Source organism: Poromitra crassiceps (assembly GCF_964638095.1).
Source record: "Poromitra crassiceps genome assembly, chromosome: 16".
Classification (NCBI taxonomy): Eukaryota; Metazoa; Chordata; class Actinopteri; order Beryciformes; family Melamphaidae; genus Poromitra; species Poromitra crassiceps.
The window spans coordinates 37,715,754-37,737,666 of NC_139645.1; the positions used below are offsets into that span (position 1 = coordinate 37,715,754).

The following is a 21,913-nucleotide window of genomic DNA, read 5'->3' on the forward strand; positions in this document are numbered from 1 at the left end:
TCAAGTTCAGTGTGACCATTCTGACAAACGGCTGAGAGGTTAATTTACATGAACAAAAATTACCATCCTCTTTTGTATGTGCTGTCCGCCTCTTCAAAACTCAGTACACCACCACAATGTATTTGCATCTAATCAGGTGACCAGTGTAGGAATTACAATTTCTACATGTGCCCCCCCTCCCTAATTCCTACACTGTTCACCTGATTTCAATGTAAATATCCTCAAAACAAAGATGGATTCAGCAAGGAAGCACATCTGGTCGTTATTTGGCTGGCTAGTTGCTAACCGCTCCTATCTTAAACTCACGGTAGAATGAACATTGTCTCCCATTGTTTACGTCCGGTTGTTGTTGCCTGTTACTGGGGAGGTGCATGAAAGAGCTTGAATAAAATAAATAAACAAGCAAATTAATAAATACAATGTTTCCAGGCAGCTTAAAAGCATGTGGACCACCTGTAAAATAAAATGCAGTAAGGTTTAGGGGCATGTTTAGGGACAAAAAGCTAGGCTGGACCTAGCTTTTGTGCTAGGTCCAAATGAACAGTAACAAAAAGTGAATTTGAAATACTATAGTCTGTATTTGCACTTTTGTTTTAATAAACTGTCTTGTGACAAGTTTGACCTGCATTTTCATCATACATACTTATTACAACAGTTAGGGATTGCCGATATGGACCACATATAACTCATAATTCTGTATTTTATGCTGCATGATGATACACAGTGGAATTTTGGAATAATTTCAAATCCATTGTGTACACAATGTATCGGCTACAGTATGAAAGATGTTCTTTCCAGTAAGAACTGTAATATGTGAGATTGGCAGGGTTGAACCTTTACAAAAGAACAGTCTGACTTTGACAGATGACAACTTTATTTTTCAATACAATTTAAAGTGTCTGATACACATGGCAGCATTGATATTTTGCCAAAAAATTACACACATCCCACCCGAAGCCCACATACATTTAGAAAAAAAAATTAGAAAAAAAAGAAAAAAAGACCCACATTCCAGCTGCAGAGAGCTGGGGGCAAGACACACTTCAAAATGAAATAACACTGATCAAAATGATAATCCTGAATTATTTCATATGGCATTCATTTAACAAGTATTCCTGGAAACATCAAGCATTTTTGGAACTGGAAAAACAACAACACTGGCACAGTTTGAATTATTTGATCAATATTGATATGGCATTATTTTAACAAGTATTCCTGGAAACATCAAGCATTTTTGGAACTGGAAAAACAACAACACTGGCACAGTTTATCTGGCTTGCTGCCCTGCCACAATTTGATTTATGTAGCGCATCAGACCCTGTCTCACATCCCTGCCCTCCTCCTCTACACCATGTGCCACTGCCATGACAGGCTCTGCTGCAGCAGGTGCATCCCACTCATCATCATAGGCCTCCCCATGACTCTCACAAAGGTTATGCAGAGCACAGCAAGTCACAATCATACATCTCACCAGTTCTTCAGCACAGTCATTTCTTTTCAGGAGGCAATGCCACCTTCCCTTTAGTCTCCCAAAAGCATTTTCAACCCCTACTCGTGCTTTGAAAACTTTCTTGTTGAAGGTGTCTTGTTCTGATGTGAGCCGCCCAGTGTCTTGGAATGGTTTTAACAGCCAGTTCTGCAAGGGATAGGCAGAGTCTCCTAGGATGTAGTAGCCAGCATTCACCCCACCAATGTTTCTGGTGTAAGCTGGGAAGAGGTCGCCATTGATGGCCTTCTCCCACAATGAGGATAGTCTCAAAACACGGGCATCATGAACGCTTCCAGGCTGTCCTGCATACACGTTCCAGAAAAGTCCCTTTCCATCTACAACTGCTTGAAGAATCATGGAGTGCCAGCCTTTACGGTTGAAATAGTCACAGTGGAACTCCGGCGGGGCCAATATGGGTATGTGTGACCCATCAATTGCACCAACACACTGTGGGAGCCCATATTTCTTCTCATAAAAGGCAGCCATTTCTTCAAACTTCGCCCGGTCTGGAAGAAGAATTTGTTCCGGTACCAACAAGCTCTTTGCAGCAGCACAGACCTCTTTCACACACCGGCACACAGTTGTATTGCTCACTCCAAAAAGATGGCCAATGCTTCTGTACTCGGAGCCGGTCGCAAGCTTCCACAGTGCGATGGCCACTCTCTTCTCCAGAGGCACACACCTGTAGTAGTAGATAGAGTACTTTATTAATCCCCTGGGGGAAATTAAAGTGTTACAGCAGAAGCCAATGTCAGTACATCTCAGTAAAAACACACAAGAGAAAAAGCCAATGTCAAAAATATGTCAGACATACATAGAAACCATGTCAGAAACATGTCAAGGAAGCACAGCATTTAAGTTATCCTATCTACAATAAAGTTAAATAACATAAGATAAGAAAATAAATTGCACCTGTAATTTACAGCTGTAGCAAGCACACATGTTCTATGTGGCCAAAATAGACATTGTGCAACATCATTATAATTATAAAGTGACATACAGCAACATGTCTTCATTTATCCCCACTGGGGCAAATCATTTTGCAGCATAACTAAAAATAGATTTAAAAACATACAAAACATAAAACAGTAAAAAGTAAATACCGGCGGTAGTTTGTGTCCTGTCTCTGCAGCACTGGACGCAGTTTGTTGCACAGGTAGATGAATGTTTCTTCGGACATTCTGAAGTTCTGCACCCACTGCATGTTGGTGAAGCCGGGAACAATCACATCCCACCACTCGGTCGCTCGGTTGAATGCCCAAACACATGGTCTGCGGCGGCGGATTAACAAAGAGCGGCAAATCTGTAATACACACACAGCATACACGTTTCAATATGTGATAGAGGTAGATACTAATACAGTCCATTACATATTTTCCAAAACGTTTATACACATTGCCAGAAACTATGGCTCAATTTCTCAGAACTGAAAAGAGTTAACCTATGTCACATAGCATGAATTGAACTGGTGTTCAAATAGGCCTCCATGAAATTGTGTGTAAACAGGGCACTCCTGAAAAGAGAGCATTGCTCGAGACTCCCCTGGATAAGTAGCCTACAGAAGTGCCCTTTTTATCGTTTTGGTAGTGTTTTTTGTTGTCCCATGATAGCATTTTGATTTACTGTAGTCAATGCAACACAAATGTCCGTGCAGATTACAGAACCTTATGAGTTTAACAAAGCGGTTTGGAGTCATGTGGTTTCCACATGCGCTTCAGGCTTTCATAATTGTGTGCATAGTTCTATTTTTGGGTGTGTATACAATTGGGGAATACTGTAGGTAACAGGGCTATATTGCAATTTTGTGTTACTGACGATAAACACATGATAACGTTAGCTTAGCGTAACTAACCCTCCTACGTGGCCGCGATACCAGAGTGGTCCCGTCGTCTAGTAGATGGACGGTCCCGTCGTCTTGTCGACGGACAATCTCGTCTGAGGTTCGATGTAGGAATTTGCAAGCTCGCTGGTATTTATCAGCAGTCTTTTGTCTTGCTGCAGTCAGCCTCTGGTGAAATAAAATCTTTCTCCTTGCTGTGACAGAAACCCACATAAGAAGCAAGCACAGAATGCCTTCGAGAGCCTCCATTCTTGTTGTGTGTCGTCACTGCCGCGCGCGCACACACAGTGTCGTCGCGTTGACGATGACGTTGTGGCCGAAAAAAACGGCGTCGCTATGACGACCTGTTGTGGGCGGGTTGTGGGCGGGGGGTGGACGTGGGCAGGTCGAGCTGCGGTCGAAGCAAAACATCCATCGAGTAGAGACGAGTAGAGCCGAGTGGGGACGAGCTGTGCAGGGCTGTTAAATGTGGTGGAATTGAGCCAAAGGAAGACAGACCTGCCCAATTGCCATGATAGTACCCCCTCCCTAACGGGCACCTCCAGCTGTCCCACCAGGCTGATCAGGGAACCGCTGATGGAAAGCTCGGATGAGAGCGGGGTCACAACGTTCCTCCAGACCATACCCTTCCCAATCCACTAGGTACTGTAGCCCTCGGCCACGGCTGCGAACATCGAGGAGACGGCGGACAGTGTATACCAGACCGCCATCCAGCATCGTCGGAGGAGGAGGGGGCGGAACAGGGAGGGACAGAACACTGGTAACAACAGGCTTGATACGAGACACATGGAAAGCAGGGTGAACACGAAGGGTTCTAGGTAGCTTCAAACGAACCACAGCAGTATTTATGATCTTCTCAATAGCAAAAGGCCCAATGAACTTAGGGGAAAGCTTATGACACTCTGTCCTCAGAGGCAGGTCGGTAGTTGACAGCCAAACCTTCTGACCAACCTGATAGACTGGTGCCGGAACCCGACGTCGGTTGGCCTGTCATTGGTTCTGTCGGGTGGACCGCAGTAAGGCAGAGCGGGCAGTTTTCCAGGCACGACAACAGCGACGGAGATTGACTCGAACTGATGGCACCGCAATGTCTCCTTCCTGGGCTGGGAACAATGGAGATTGATAACCCAGAGAACACTGGAAGGGAGTTATACCTGTGGCAGTACTGGTCGAAGAATTATGGGCATATTCCATCTACACAAGCTGTGAAGCCCAGGTTGAAGGATTGGAGGATGCCAAACAACGCAGCGTGGCTTCCAGCTCCTGGTTCCAGCATTCCACCTGGCCATTAAACTCTGGATGAAAACCAGAAGACAAACTGACCGAAGCGTCCAGCTCTGTAGAAAAGGCCTTCCATACCTGGGAGTTAAACTGAGGACCACGGTCCGAAACGATGTCCGCAGGGATGCCATGGACGCGGTAAACATGTTGCACCATCAGGACCCCGGTCTCTCTGGCTGTGGGGAGCTTGGGAAGAGGAACACAGTGAGCAGCTTTATAAAATCGGTCAATGATGGTCAAAATGACTGTGTTACATTCGGAAGGAGGCAGACCCGTAACAAAATCTACAGCGATGTGAGACCATGGCTGCCATGGAATGGGCAGAGGGCGAAGGAGACCAGAGCTGTCTTATTCTGAGCGCACACTGGACAGGCTGCCACATAGCCCCGGGCATCAGTTTCCAACGTCGGCCACCACAACATGAAGGACCTCGATGGTCCAAGGTGGCAGTTGACCCGGGAAGAGTGAGCCCACTGGAGTACTTTCGACCTGGCAGCATAAGGAACAAACAAGTGACCAGGAGGACCTGTACCTGGGTTCGCTGGGCCTCCAGAACCACTGACTCGACGTCCCAGGTGAGTCTCGCGATGACACAAGAGGCAGGCAGGATGGTCTCAGGGAGTGCAGTGACCTCATCCACAACATACAAGGCGTCCACCTTGATGTCTTTGGACCCCGGGCGGTATGTCAGGGTGAACTGGAAACGTCCAAAAAATAGCGCCCACCTGGCTTGGCGAGAGTTGAGACGCTTAGCACTCTTAAGGTATGCCAGGTTCTTGTGATCGGTCCAGACTATGAAAGGGTGCTCGGCACCTTCCAGCCAGTGTCTCCACTCGTCCAGAGCCAGGACCACAGCCAGCAGCTCGCGGTTCCCCACATCATAATTTCTCTCAGCCGGATCCAGTTTATGAGAGAGGTAAGCGCAGGGATGAAGTTTCTGGTCTATGGCTGCCCGCTGTGATAGAACCGCTCCGACCCCCACGTCAAAAGGTCCACTTCCACAATAAACTGCCGTGTGGGGTCGGGCTGGACCAGGATGGGAGCTGTAGTAAACCTTGTTTTCAGGTTCTTGAATGCTGCAGCTGTTTCAGGAGACCACTGAAACTTGGACACAGGTGAGGTTAGTGCAGTCAATGGAGCAGCAACCTGGCTATAGTTCCTGATAAAACGTCTATAAAAATTTGCGAACCCCAAGAACCGCTGCAGCTGGTTGCGGGTGGGTGGCTGCGGCCACTCCGTCACAGCCCTGACCTTGGCTGGATCCATGCTCACCCGTCCCTTGGAGATGATAAAGCCCAGGTACGTGGTGGTAGGAACATGAAATTCACACTTTTCAGCCTTCACAAACAGCTGGTTCTCCAAAAGCCGCCGCAGGACCAGGCGGACATGTTGGATATGTTCCGGCAGTGACTTGGAGAAGATCAGGATGTCATCTATGTAGACAAAGACAAAACGGTTGAGCATGTCTCTAAGCACATCATTTACCATGGCCTGGAACACCGCAGGAGCATTGGTGAGTCCAAAGGGCATAACCAGGTACTCGAAGTGGCCAATACGTGTATTGAACGCCATCTTCCACTCATCACCTTCACAAATCCGCACCAGGTGTAGGCGTTATGTAGATCCAGCTTGGTGAATATGGTGGCTCCCTCTAGGGGTTCAGAAGCAGAACTTATGAGTGGAAGAGGATAACGATTTTTGATAGTAATGTTATTCAAACCTTTGTAGTCAATACAAGGCCTCAGGCTACCGTCCTTCTCCACATAGAAAAAAACAGCCCCCACAGGCGAATAAGACCAGCTGCCACCGAAGTCTGGATGTAGTCTTCCATAGCCTCACGCTCCAGCTTGGAAAGGTTGTAAAGGCGGCTGCCTGGCAGTGGAGCTCCTGGTAGTAACTCAATGGCGCAGTCATAAGGCCAATGAGGAGGAAGAGAGAGTGCATGCTGCTTACTGAAAACCTCTCCCAGGTCCTGATACTCAGAAGGAACCATAGATAAATCTGGTTTAGCGAGTGAGGAGAATAAGAGAGAGAATTAGGACCCAGAGCAGACTTGAGACAACATGAATGGCAAAAAATACTCCAACTGTAAATTGTCCCACTCCTCCAATCCACATGCAGCATGAGCCAGGGAAATCCAAGAACTATGGGAACATCAGGAGAGGGCATGACATAAAAACGGATAAGTTCTTCGTGGTTACCAGACAGATGAAGCATCAGAGGCACAGTTTTCTTTGTGATCAGGGCCAATAATTCCCCGTTCAGAGCATTGGTCTTAAGCGGCACCTCAAGATTAAAAAGGGGAATATTTAACTTTTCACAGACAGAATCATCAATAAAACTCTCGTCAGCACCAGAATCAATCAAGGTAGAAAAAGAGTGTATTTTACCTTTAACTACCACTGAAACTTGGAGAGGAGTCCTTCTTGGATTTGAGGGAGGGTGGCTTACTATCTTTACTTTACTTTATTGGTATTTAGCAAAGCGCCTTTATCCAAAGCGACTTACATCATGATCATATACAGCACACAATAACATGAATAGATAAAATAGAAAGACAGTAGTAAAAATATGAGAAGCCAATATAAAAGGGGAGTTTAAAGGTGTGAACAATTAAAGGAGCAAACATTTAAGAAACAGAAAATTCAATTAAAAACACATGGAAAGCAGGCAGAGAGGAGGGAGGGAATTCAGGAAGAGTCAATATAAAGTCTGAAGAGATCAGTTTTAAGTTTTCTGCGGAAAATGGGGAGTGATGTGGCAGTCCTGATGTCCGGGGGAAGTTCATTCCACCGTTTTGGGGCCAGGTAGGAGAAAAGTCTCGACCGAGAGCGGCTTCTGAGCCCATGTAGCAGGGGAGGGGCGAGACGTCCTGGACTAGTGGAGGGGTGGAGCGGGCGGTGAGAGGTTTGGAAAGTGACCGTGAATACGAGGGGGCTGTTTGGTGAACGGCCTTGAAAGCTAGTGCCAGAGTTTTGAATTTGATGCGTGCCAGGATGGGAAGCCAGTGAAGCTCTCGGAAAAGGGGGTGACATCTAGGTAAATTGTAGACCAGACGGGCTGCTGTGTTCTGAATGAGCTGAAGAGGAAGTATTTCAGAGGCAGGGAGGCCTGCCAAAAGGACATTGCAGTAGTCGATACACGACAATACCAGTGACTGTACCAGAATTTGTGTCACTTCTCTGGTGAGAAATGGGCGTATCTTACAAATATTGAAGAGGGAGAACCGGCAGGAGCGTGCTGTTGCGGCAATGTAGGCAGAGGAGGTGAGTTGGTGGTCAAGAATCACTCCCAGGTTTTTAGCTGTTTGAGATGGAGTTACGGTGTGGTTGTCAATGGATATGGAGAGGTCAGTCAGGGGGGATTCTTTGCCAGGGAGGAAGATGATCTCGGTTTTTTCAGGGTTGAGTTTGAGGTGGTGATCCGCCATCCAGACACCAACGTCTTTAACCTCTTTATTGGTGCAAACAACGAGTCAACAAAGTGAGAAATACATCCTCTAAACTCTGAATTTAATGCTGTAGTCTGAAAACCTTAGAAATATTTTGTGTATGTCATTATTTAGATACTTCTGTTCGTAATGTGGCTTAGTTCATAATATTTATTGGCTCAATTAATGCAAGTAAGCCTGGAACAATCGTTTCAGGCTGTAACACAAAACAATGTAATCAGTAGGGTAATTATTACTTTTCACTGGAATAATAAGTAAAGTGATTTGTTATTTTTAAGAAGAGTAACAAGCAGGGTGGGAATTACACGGAGGCCATCACCTCCATTGCCCCTCCCTCTGGCCATGATGCCCTGAGATCCCTAAGCCTTTGTTCACACCTGGCGCTTAACAGAAGCAGAACTGGAGTTGAGCTCATGCTGAAGTTGAGCTCACACTTAACCGGTCACACCAGAAGCCCTCTCTTTTCCTCAGCACCTCGCTCGGTACGCCTTGAACCCGCCCACAACTTCCATTGAATTCATGCCTGGCAGCTTCGCGCGTCACGCTTGGAAAATAGGATTGAATCCTGAACGATCGTTTGAGCGCGGCGTGAGCGTGGCCTTGAGCAAGGCACACGCGCGGCTGGCGTGAATGGCTTCGCCTGTTAACACGTTCACTGCCGTGGACGAGTTAACTCGTCAAAAAAAATCCAACGGTTGACTGCCGGGGACGAGTTAACTCGTCAAAAAAAAAAAAAAAAATTGACGGTGGGACGTGGATCAAACCCTTTTACATCTCCTATAAAAATATGGGAGCCACCGAACGTGTACAACCCATTCCACCGACCCACTAAGTGGCGACAGTGCTCTCCAGAGTAGAGAAAGCTGAGCCAAAACTGCAGGGAAAAGCGTGAGGAAACCATTCTCATACTGTAGAATGGTTTGGCGAAAACGCTTTCGCGCTGGCGCACAACGGTGGCGCACAACGGTGGCGCACAACGGTGGGGGGTTCCAAAAATAGACTGGGTGCAACACACTTTGAAACACGCAGCATAAAGCCCAGAATCGCATGCAGCTTCAGCTTCATCGCTGTTATGGAGGAAATTACTGTTCCCGATCCAGACTCGCCCGACGAGCAGCCGCCAGGCAGCAGAAACTCGCTTGTGACACACCCGCTGCAGAGCCACGGAGGGAGGAGGAGAACACACACGGAGGGAGGAGTTTGAAGGAGAGGGGGGTGGGGGTGCTGTTATGGAGGAAATCACTGTTGTTCAGAACTATTGTTTAGATGTCTGATGTCTTACTGATGCCAAAAATAAATGGTTAAAGTGACTGTTCTGCCTGTTCTATCGAATTTCACAAAAATGCAGTTATCTCAGCTTTCATTCTCAGACGCTGAAACCATGCTGTATTCAACTGCTAATGCCTACATAACTACTAACTCTACAAACTAACTCTTTTAGACAGAGAAAGCACACATTCTATTAGTTATTTTGAGATATTTTGTGTTCACAAAGTCCTAGCAGAAAATAATCCTCGGCTCTTGAAATATGAGCCAGAATCCTCAAAAAAAACCTTGGCAGAAGCTACCTACAGTAAAAAAAAAAACTGTTGGCAGTGAATGTGTTAACACGGATGCCAAAATGAAACTTGCAGGTTCAGCGTAGGTTGAGCTTATATTAGGTTAGCGTTGCTTCGGCGTATGGTGTACTGTGAACTGCCTAGGTAAGGCCACCTTGGCAGTGCCCTGCTACCAGCTGTCAGTTGCTTTAAAACATCAGTGGTCTCAGTTTAATGTAGCCTGCCATATGCAAAGGACGTGTCATTGGCTCATTTAAAAAAAATTATTTACGATGTCAATACGATGTCCTAAATTTTCTTTTGCGACGCCGAAGACCAGATAGCCTTGTTCTTAATATGATGAAATTCCCACCCTGGTAACAAGTAATGTGTAATTCACCTTATTTTCATAGGATTTATTGACGGTAAGCGATATGCATTAAAGTACCTTGTCCTTAACAGGCTCTGACTAAAAAGTTTTGATCACTTACATTTGTATCACAACAGACAGCAGTATTACTTGATATGGTGGTTGTTTCAATCTACAGGAGTATCATGTTATTCATGTTTTGTTTTACCAGAATTTGAAATGACCTGCCTGTGAAGCTTTGCTTTGTGATATTACACATTTAGCACTTTTTGACAACTTTTCAAATTATATAATACAATTTATTCTCATTTATATTATTGTTGTTGTTGTTGTTGTTGTTGTTGTTGTTGTTGTTGTTTGAAGTAGCATGCTGTGTACGTTTTGATGGAGGCTTAATCTCAGCTCTGCTTTCATAGAACTAATCTTACATTAAATCTGTGATCACAGACTTTCTGACTGTGGACTCTCAAAGACTCACTGTGAAGTCCTGGCCTCAGCTCTGAAGTCCAACCCCTCCCATCTGAGAGAGCTGGACCTGAGTAACAACTACCTGCAAGTTTCAAGCATGAACCTGCTGTCTGCTGGACTGGAGAGTCCACACTGTCGACTGGAGACTCTCAGGTCAGACAGCATATTTGATTTCTGTGCTGACATCAATATTATATGAATATTGTGCTGACACTTTTGGACCATGTCTGTAGAGTCATTCCATTTGAAATCAGACAGGATGTGGGAGTTTTGCAAGCACTTATTTTAAAAATGAATTAGATTCTGCACCTTCACAAACAAAGCTTTAGTTAGTATATGGTGATGATGTCTTTGTACATTTGGCTTGATTTAAATATAATGTCACGAACGACAAGGAACCCAAATGCAGACACAGACCAGGAAACGTGTTTGATGCTTAAACAAATGTTTTACTTAAGGAAAACTTAAAGAGTGCCTAAAAAAGGCAATACAGTCACACGATCTTGATAATGTGCAGTCTGTAGGTCCAAAAAGGAGCTGTGGCTGTGGCAATCCAGATGGTACTGTGGCTTATCTGTGGCTGTCCAGATGATGCTGTGGTTTGGCTGTGGCAATCCAGATGGTACTGTGGCTCATCTGTAGCAAGTCCAGGAGGAGCTGTGGCAAGTCCAGGTGGTACAGTGGCTCGGCTCTGGCAGAAGAGACAGAAATCAATGGTAGTCCATGCAAAAAGGTTCAGATGTTCAAGGCTGGCCTTCGTACTGACCTATACGGTATAACAAGCAGACACTGAATGGAGGTTCCGCCAGATATTTAAAGGCCTCCAGCTGATGAGGACACAGCTGACAGCAATCCTCCTAATTAGCCACACCCACCCCTCCTGATGCAGCTCACAGCTCAAACCTAATAGACATGCACAGAGAGCATTAAAGACACAAGGAAGACAGACCTGCCCAATTGCCATGATAGTACCCCCTCCCTAACGGGCACCTCCAGGCGTCCCACCAGGCCGATCAGGGAACCGCTGATGGAAAGCTCGGATGAGAGCGGGGTCACAACGTTCCTCCAGACCATACCCTTCCCAATCCACTAGGTACTGTAGCCCTCGGCCACGGCTGCGAACATCGAGGAGACGGCGGACAGTGTATACCAGACCGCCATCCAGCATCGTGGGAGGAGGAGGGGGCGGAACAGGGAGGGACAGAATACTGGTAACAACAGGCTTGATACGAGACACATGGAAAGCAGGGTATACACGAAGGGTTCTAGGTAGCTTCAAATGAACCACAGCAGTATTTATGATCTTTTCAATAGCAAAAGGCCCAATGAACTTAGGGGAAAGCTTATGACACTCTGTCCTCAGAGGCAGGTCGGTAGTTGACAGCCAAACCTTCTGACCAACCTGATAGACTGGTGCCGGAACCCGACGTCGGTTGGCCTGTCATTGGTTCTGTCGGGTGGACCGCAGTAAGGCAGAGCGGCCAGTTTTCTAGGCACGACGACAGCGACAGAGATTGACTCGAACTGATGGCACCACAATGTCTCCTTCCTGGGCTGGGAACAATGGAGATTGATAACCCAGAGAACACTGGAAGGGAGTTATACCTGTGGCAGTGCTGGTCGAGGAATTATGGGCATATTCCACCTACACAAGCTGTGAAGCCCAGGTTGAAGGATTGGAGGATGCCAAACAACGCAGAGTGGCTTCCAGCTCCTGGTTCCAGCGTTCCACCTGGCCATTAGACTGTGGATGAAAACCAGAAGACAAACTGACCGAAGTGTCCAGCTCTGTAGAAAAGGCCTTCCATACCTGGGAGTTAAACTGAGGACCACGGTCCGAAACGATGTCCGCAGGGATGCCATGGACGCGGTAAACATGTTGCACCATCAGGACCCCGGTTTCTCTGGCTGTGGGGAGCTTGGGAAGAGGAACACAGTGAGCAGCTTTAGAAAATCGGTCAATGATGGTCAAAATGACTGTGTTACATTCGGAAGGAGGCAGACCCGTAACAAAATCTACAGCGATGTGAGACCATGGCCGCCATGGAATGGGCAGAGGGCGAAGGAGACCAGAGCTGTCTTATTCTGAGCACACACTGGACAGGCTGCCACATAGCCCCGGGCATCAGTTTCCAACGTCGGCCACCAGAACATGAAGGACCTCGATGGTCCAAGGTGGCAGTTGACCCGGGAAGAGTGAGCCCACTGGAGTACTTTCGACCTGGCAGCATAAGGAACAAACAAGTGACCAGGAGGACCTGTACCTGGATCCGGCTGGGTTCGCTGGGCCTCCAGAACCACTGACTCGACGTCCCAGGTGAGTCTCGCGATGACACAAGAGGCAGGCAGGATGGTCTCAGGGTGTGCAGTGACCTCATCCACAACATACAAGGCGTCCACCTTGATGTCTTTGGACCCCGGGCGGTATGTCAGGGTGAACTGGAAACGTCCACAAAATAGCGCCCACCTGGCTTGGCGAGAGTTGAGACGCTTAGCACTCTTAAGGTATGCCAGGTTCTTGTGATCGGTCCAGACTATGAAAGGGTGCTCGGCACCTTCCAGCCAGTGTCTCCACTCGTCCAGAGCCAGGACCACAGCCAGCAGCTCGCGGTTCCCCACATCATAATTTCTCTCAGCCGGATCCAGTTTATGAGAGAGGTAAGCGCAGGGATGAAGTTTCTGGTCTATGGCTGCCCGCTGTGATAGAACCACTCCGACCCCCACGTCAAAAGGTCCACTTCCACAATAAACTGCCGTGTGGGGTCGGGCTGGACCAGGATGGGAGCTGTAGTAAACCTTGTTTTCAGGTTCTTGAATGCAGCAGCTGCTTCAGGAGACCACTGAAACTTGGACACAGGTGAGGTTAGTGCAGTCAATGGAGCAGCAACCTGGCTATAGTTCCTGATAAAACGTCTATAAAAATTTGCGAACCCCAAGAACCGCTGCAGCTGGTTGCGGGTGGGCGGCTGCAGCCACTCCGTCACAGCCCTGACCTTGGCTGGATCCATGCTCACCCGTCCCTCGGAGATGATAAAGCCCAGGTACGTGGTGGTAGGAACATGAATTTCACACTTTTCAGCCTTCACAAACAGCTGGTTCTCCAAAAGCCGCCGCAGGACCAGGCGGACATGTTGGATATGTTCCGGCAGTGACTTGGAGAAGATCAGGATGTCATCTATATAGACAAAGACAAAACGGTTGAGCATGTCTCTAAGCACATCATTTACCATGGCCTGGAACACCGCAGGAGCATTGGTGAGTCCAAAGGGCATAACCAGGTACTCGAAGTGGCCAATACATGTATTGAACGCCATCTTCCACTCATCACCTTCACAAATCCGCACCAGGTGATAGGCGTTATGTAGATCCAGCTTGGTGAATATGGTGGCTCCCTCTAGGGGTTCAGAAGCAGAACTTATGAGTGGAAGAGGATAACGATTTTTGATAGTAATGTTATTCAAACCTTTGTAGTCAATACAAGGCCTCAGGCTACCGTCCTTCACCACATAAGACCAGCTGCCACCGAAGTCGGGATGTAGTCTTCCATAGCCTCACGCTCCAGCTTGGAAAGGTTGTAAAGGCGGCTGCCTGGCAGTGGAGCTCCTGGTAGTAACTCAATGGCGCAGTCATAAGGCCAATGAGGAGGAAGAGAAAGTGCATGCTGCTTACTGAAAACCTCTCCCAGGTCCTGATACTCAGAAGGAACCATAGATAAATCTGGTTTATCGGGTGAGGAGAATAAGAGAGAGAATTAGGACCCAGAGCAGACTTGAGACAACATGAATGGCAAAAAATACTCCAACTGTAAATTGTCCCACTCCTCCAATCCACATGCAGCATGAGCCAGGGAAATCCAAGAACTATGGGAACATCAGGAGAGGGCATGACATAAAAACGGATAAGTTCTTCGTGGTTACCAGACAGATGAAGCATCAGAGGCACAGTTTTATTTGTGATCAGGGCCAATAATTCCCCGTTCAGAGCATTGGTCTTAAGCGGCACCTCAAGATCAAAAAGGGGAATATTTAACTTTTCACAAACAGAATCATCAATAAAACTCTCGTCAGCACCAGAATCAATCAAGGCAGAAAAAGAGTGTATTTTACCTTTAACTATACCCCTGAAACTTGGAGAGGAGTCCTTCTTGGATTTGAGGGAGGGTGGCTTACTATCTTTACTTTACTTTATTGGTATTTAGCAAAGTGCCTTTATCCAAAGCGACTTACATCATGATCATATACAGCACACAATAACATGAATAGATAAAATAGAAAGACAGTAGTAAAAATATGAGAAGCCAATATAAAAGGGGAGTTTAAAGGTGTGAACAATTAAAGGAGCAAACATTTAAGAAACAGAAAATTCAATTAAAAACACATGGAAAGCAGGCAGAGAGGAGGGAGGGAATTCAGGAAGAGTCAATATAAAGTCTGAAGAGATCAGTTTTAAGTTTTCTGCGGAAAATGGGGAGTGATGTGGCAGTCCTGATGTCTGGGGGAAGTTAATTCCACCATTTTGGGGCCAGGTAGGAGAAAAGTCTCGACCAAGAGCGGCTTCTGAGCCCACGTAGCAGGGGAGGGGCGAGACGTCCTGCACTAGTGGAGGGGCGGAGCGGGCAGTGAGAGGTTTGGAAAGTGACCAGACTGTAAATACGAGGGGGCTGTTTGGTGAACGGCCTTGAAAGCTAGTGCCAGAGTTTTGAATTTGATGCGTGCCAGGATGGGAAGCCAGTGAAGCTCTCGGAAAAGGGGGGTGACATGGGAAAATCTAGGTAAATTGTAGACCAGACGGGCTGCTGTGTTCTGAATGAGCTGAAGAGGAAGTATTTCAGAGGCAGGGAGGCCTGCCAAAAGGACATTGCAGTAGTCGATGCGCGACAATACCAGTGACTGTACCAGAATTTGTGTCACTTCTCTGGTGAGAAATGGGCGTATCTTACGAATATTGAAGAGGGAGAACCGGCAGGAGCATGCTGTTGCGGCAATGTAGGCAGAGAAGGTGAGTTGGTGGTCAAGAATCACTCCCAGGTTTTTAGCTGTTTGAGATGGAGTTACGGTGTGGTTGTCAATGGATATGGAGAGGTCAGTCAGGGGGGATTCTTTGCCAGGGAGGAAGATGATCTCGGTTTTTTCAGGGTTGAGTTTGAGGTGGTGATCCGCCATCCAGACACCAACGTCTTTCAGGCAGGCAGATATCCGTGACCCAATTGAAGTGTCAGAGGGGGGGGAAGGAAAGGTAAAGCTGTGTGTCATTGGCATAGGAGTGATAGGAAAAACCGTGAGATGAAATGACGTGACCGAGTGAACCCATGTAGAGGAGGAACAGGAAAGGACCTAGAACAGAACCCTGAGGAACACCAGTGGAAAGGGTGCAAGGAGTAGAAAGGGAGCCTCTCCAAGAAACCCCGTAGGAGCGATCAGAAAGATATGAGGAGAACCAGGAGAGTGCAGACCCAGTGACACCCAAGTCAGAAAGGGTGGAAAGAAGGATTTGTGGTTAACAGTGTTGAAAGCAGCAGATAGGTCCAGGAGTATGAGAACAGAGGAGAGGGATGAAGCCATGGCGGAGTGAAGTGCCTCAGTGACAGCGAGAAGAGCAGTTTCGGTTGAGTGAGGGGGTTTGAAACCAGATCTATTCCTGTATCAAACCTCATGGTTTGATATCTTATTTAGATTGCTGCACCTCTCTCTATTCCTGTCTCAAACCTCATGCTTTGATGTCTTATTTAGATTGATGCACCTCTCTCTATTCCTGTCTCAAACGTCATGCTTTGATATCTTATTTAGATTGCTGCACCTCTCTCTATTCCTGTCTCAAACCTCATACTTTGATGTCTTATTTAGATTGCTGCACCTCTCTCTATTCCTGTCTCAAACGTCATGCTTTGATATCTTATTTAGATTGCTGCACCTCTCTCTATTCCTGTCTCAAACGTCATGCTTTGATATCTTATTTAGATTGCTGCACCTCTCTTTATTCCTGTCTCAAACGTCATGCTTTGATATCTTATTTAGATTGCTGCACCTCTCTCTATTCCTGTCTCAAACGTCATGCTTTGATATCTTTTTTAGATTGCTGCACCTCTCTCTATTCCTGTCTCAAACCTCATGCTTTGATATATTTTTTAGATTGCTGCACCTCTCTCTATTCCTCTATCAATCCTCATGCTTTGATATCTTATTTATATTGCAGCACCTCTGTATTCCTGTCTCAAACCTCATGTTTTGATATCTTATTTATATTGCTGCACCTCTCTCTATTCCTGCCTCAAACATCATGCTTTGATATCTTATTTAGATTGCTGCACCTCTCTCTATCCCTGTCTCAAACCTCATGCTTTGATATCTTATTTAGATTGCTGCACCTCTCTCTATTCCTGTCTCAAACCTCATGCTTTGATATCTTATTTAGATTGCTGCACCTCTCTCTATCCCTGTCTCAAACCTCATGCTTTGATATCTTATTTAGATTGCTGCACCTCTCTCTATTCCTGTCTCAAACCTCATGCTTTGATATCTTATTTAGATTGCTGCACCTCTCTCTATTCCTGTCTCAAACGTCATGCTTTGATATCTTATATAGCTTGCTGCACTTCTCTCTATCCCTGTCTCAAACGTCATGCTTTGATATCTTATTTAGATTGCTGCACCTCTCTCTATCCCTGTCTCAAACCTCATGCTTTGATATCTTATTTAGATTGCTGCACCTCTCTCTATTCCTGTCTCAAACCTCATGCTTTGATATCTTATTTAGATTGCTGCACCTCTCTCTATTCCTGTCTCAAACGTCATGCTTTGATATCTTATATAGATTGCTGCACCTCTCTCTATCCCTGTCTCAAACGTCATGCTTTGATATCTTATTTAGATTGCTGCACCTCTCTCTATTCCTGTCTCAAACCTCATGCTTTGATATCTTATTTAGATTGCTGCACCTCTCTCTATTCCTGTCTCAAACCACATGCTTTGATATCTTATTTAGGTTACTGCACCTCTCTCTATTCCTGTCTCAGACATAGTTCACTGTCACATCTCAGCTGCTTCAGAATAGAGCAACTAGGATTTGAACCAGTGCTACAGGGAGTGACATCATCAGAGCCTAGATGCCATACTGAACTCTGTATCTATATTTGCATTCATTAATAATCTGTTTATGTGAGTTGTGTGACTGAAATGATCAAATAATAATATGTCCTTATCTTTTCATATCCATTAAGGCTGAGTGACTGTACGCTGTCAGAGAGAAGCTGTGAAGCTCTGGCCTCAGCTCTCAGCTCCCAGTCCTCCAGTCTGAGAGAGCTGGACCTGAGTAACAATGACTTAAAGGACTCTGGAGTGAAGCTGGTCTCTGTTGGACTAGAGAGTCCACACTGTAGACTGGAAACTCTCAGGTCAGTATTACTGATACTGTTCAACAGACCACCATTTAAATGTGGCTTTACATGCACATTAATATCAGTGAAAATACCTGACCTCTGTATTTTCCTGCTGATGTGAGTTTTGAAAGCAGCTGAGATACCAACATTTATCACATCTAGTTTATATCCTGTGCTAGAATATTGCATCATCTCCTCTCTTTACTGCCTCTGTTGTTGAAACCTAAAGTAAAGCATTTATCACATTCTGTCACACATTGAGTCCAGAACTGAAATGAAAACACAAACCAGATCAGCTATAGTTCACTGTCACATCTCAGCTGCTTCAGAATAGAGCAACTAGGATTTGAACCAGTGCTACAGGGAGTGACATCATCAGAGCCTAGATGCCATACTGAACTCTGTATCTATATTTGCATTCATTAATAATCTGTTTATGTGAGTTGTGTGACTGAAATGATAAAATAATAATATTTCCTTATCTTTTCATACCCATTAAGGCTGAGTGACTGTAAGCTGTCAGAGAGAAGCTGTGAAGCTCTGGCCTCAGTTCTCAGCTCCCAGTCCTCCAATCTGAGAGAGCTGGACCTGAGTAACAATGAGTTACAGGACTCTAGAGTGAAGCTGCTGTCTGTTGGACTAGAGAGTCCACACTGTAGACTGGAAACTCTCAGGTCAGTATTACTGATACTGTTCAACAGACAACCATTTAAATGTGGCTTTATCCACATTAATATCAGTGAAAAGACCGGACCTCTGTATTTTCCTGCTGATGTGAGTTTTGAAAGCAGCTGAGATACCAACATTTATCACATCTAGTTTCTATCCTGTGCTAGAATATTGCATCATCTCCTCTCTTTACTGCCTCTGTTGTTAAAACCTAAAGTAAAGGATTTATCACATTCTGTCACACATTGAGTCCAGAACTGAAATGAAAACACAAACCAGATCCTTGGGACAGTTTTTACATGATCATAACTAATTTCAGAACAGTGCACTAATGAGAATCCAACATGTAACTCTTTTTAAACAAGGAGTTTACATGACGATCTCTTCTTCAGAAAACCTGTACAAAAGTTTGTAAAATTCAAGAATAAAGAATAACTATTATTAGTGCTGGCCGGTGGATATGGCTGAAAATGTTAAAATCATAAAATGTTTAATATCAGGCAGTTTTATTATGTAAAAATAACTATTTATGTCAAGTTTAAATGGTTAATTTTGCACTTGTAATAAAGTTGAATAGATCAGACAACTTTCATTTAAAGATCTTCAGCCTCACTTGATGCTGTGACATCTATGTCTCTAATAGAGCCATATGAAATCCACCACCATCAGGCCCGGACTGGCCATCTGGCAGTTCTGGCAAATGTCAGAAGGGCCGGTGTGTGTTATGGGCCGACCGGACTGCAGAAAAAAAAATATATATATATATAATAATAATGAACTTCACCGGCCCAGTGCTGCACCGGGCCGGACCATTTCTTTATAGAGGGGTTCTCCCCCTACTGGCAAGTGATTATGGCATGGTGTGAGAGAAGGACTTCCCCTCTGCTCTGCTCAAAGCGACCTGCTCCATGTCAAAGTGTCTCAACCACGGAAGTTCAATTTCCTTGCTAGATGCATGTCAATATCTACAGGTCAGACATAAAACAAACGTCTTAACGTTAGTATCATGCCCCTTGATATTGATCAAGCCTTTATGTTGATGGCCATCACAAAGGAGAGACTTTATTTGTCTTTGGACACAGACTGGACAGGACAGGATCGAGCACACTGATGTTAATAGGTGGTTAATGGAATTGATATTTGATATACATAATGGCTTTGTTAAGACTGCGTTGCCTAATGTGCTGTTGTGTTTTTTGGCCGCCATGCTGTGCTCATGTGTGTGGTGTGATTGTGTTTCAGTGTGTGGTGTGAATGTGTTTCAGTGTGTGGTGTGAATGTGTTTCAGTGTGTGGTGTGAATGTGTTTCAGTGTGTGGTGTGAATGTGTTTCAGTGTGTGGTGTGAATGTGTTTCAGTGTGTGGTGTGAATGTGTTTCAGTGTGTGGTGTGAATGTGTTTCAGTGTGTGGTGTGAATGTGTTTCAGTGTTTGTATAGTTAGTCTTATTTCATGATGTGTGCGTCATGTACAGTACAAAGATGATGTGCTGCCTTGTGGTGCCGGGCAGTTGTGTCGGGGATGGTGTTTCTCTGAGGCATGTGAAGCTGCTGTACGCTTATCAAACCTATTGGACCGTTGCTGACTGTTACATCACTGTAAAATGGAGCTGGTGGTCTACACTGTACCTAGGCTATGCTGCAAAAGGAGTAGTTAGTTAAGTTACAACAGTTGTTGGTGAAATCAGTGGTGTAGTCGTTAATTGTAGTGGGTTTACTGTAAGTTTCAGCTTGGAGTGAGATTTGTTATCACACACAGCAGGGGGGTCCTGGGTGGGGCCTGGAGGTCTATTATTTAATTTACATGAAGTTAACACAATGACTGTTTCGATCATAGTTTCACTGTTATTTAACTACAATACAGAGAGTCATGGAGCTCTGGACAAGAGTCATCTAGAAATATTCTCACATTTGGCTTTGAGAGACAAAATCTTATCAAATGGGGGTCTGTTGCCCTGATGTGGACTAAATGAGGGGTCCTTGATATGAAAGAGGTTGATAATCACTGACCTATAGGGAACCTATCTCTCTCTCTCTCTCTCTCTCTCTCTCTCTCTCCCCATCCCTCTCTCTCTCTCTCTATCTCTCTCTCTCTCTCTCTCTCTCTCTCTTTAAATAATATAGGCCTAAAACTTTCACATAACTGTATCCTTGCCCAATTTTAAGTGGGTATACTCAAATCCTGGAGCTTTCCTAGTGGGTATACTGTGTATACCTGCATATCACATAGAGTACACTGTGTATACCTGTGTATCACATAGAGTACACTGTGTATACCTGTGTATCACATAGAGTACACTGTGTATACCTGTGTATCACATAGAGTACACTGTGTATACCTGTGTATCACATAGTGTACACTGTGTATACCTGTGTATCACATAGAGTACACTGTGTATACCTGTGTATCACATAGATTACACTGTGTATACCTGTGTATCACATAGAGTACACTCTGTATACCTGTGTATCACAGAGTACACTGTGTATACCTGTGTATCACATAGAGTACACTGTGTATACCTGTGTATCACATAGAGTACACTCTGTATACCTGTGTATCACAGAGTACACTGTGTATACCTGTGTATCACATAGAGTACACTGTGTATACCTGTGTATCACATAGAGTACACTGTGTATACCTGCGTATCACATAGAGTACACTGTGTATACCTGTGTATCACATAGAGTACACTGTGTATACCTGTGTATCACATAGAGTACACCACTGGGAGAAATATCTACAATGGTTCAATAATATTGAGCATGGATATAAATGAAAAACATTGTTGCTGATTTTAAATGGATCTAATAGGCTGAACTCATCTGGATGCAGAAGCAGCAAGAGAGCAGAGAAGGTGTAAATGTACAGATCAGACTCACCTAAACCCAGTAGTGACAACAGTTTTGTGACAAGCAAGGATCAAGAGACGCCTAACAAAACTCCATGAGTATTTAGAACACAGTTCTTTTTTTAAGTGATTCAAACAACGGCCATTATAAGCCTAAGACAAAAATGAATGTGGAAAATGTCTATATATTCGGGGGGTAGGGGGGTGGTGGGCCGTGCAGGCATCATCACTTTGTTGGGCTGCTGAAGACCACAAATGCCAGGGCCGAATTCTGGTCCCAGTGCGACCCTGACTGTGTGTGTGTGTGTGTGTGTGTGTGTGTGTATGTGTGTGTGTGTGTGTGTGTGTGTGTGTGTGTGTGTGTGTGTGTGTGTGTGTGTGTGTGATCTGAGATACCCCAAGTACCAAAGAGGAAATAAAGAACACATTTGCATAGAAACCTGTTTTAAATGAACATAATGTTGTGCCTTTGAAAAGTCTGTTTGATCCTGTAGTAGTGAGTCATGCAGCATGAGCGCTTTTATTTTGAAAGTCAAATTGTGTCGCTTCTGTATGAAGAGTTTGGATCTAACGTTACCTT

General features: G+C 45.2%; 1 protein-coding gene across 1 annotated transcript in view; it reads left to right on the top strand.

Annotated features, from left to right (window-relative positions):
• Window positions 1–21,913, top strand: part of LOC310791627 (uncharacterized protein) — a 75,843-nt gene that overhangs the window by 50,977 nt on the left and 2,953 nt on the right. The window contains 9 exon segments of the mRNA XM_083653290.1: window positions 4,603–4,814; window positions 4,901–5,185; window positions 5,383–5,526; window positions 5,806–5,909; window positions 12,232–12,373; window positions 12,952–13,095; window positions 13,375–13,488; window positions 17,688–17,827; window positions 18,313–18,486. Of these exon segments, the coding sequence (XP_083509416.1) occupies window positions 4,603–4,814; window positions 4,901–5,185; window positions 5,383–5,526; window positions 5,806–5,909; window positions 12,232–12,373; window positions 12,952–13,095; window positions 13,375–13,488; window positions 17,688–17,827; window positions 18,313–18,486 (1,459 nt within the window).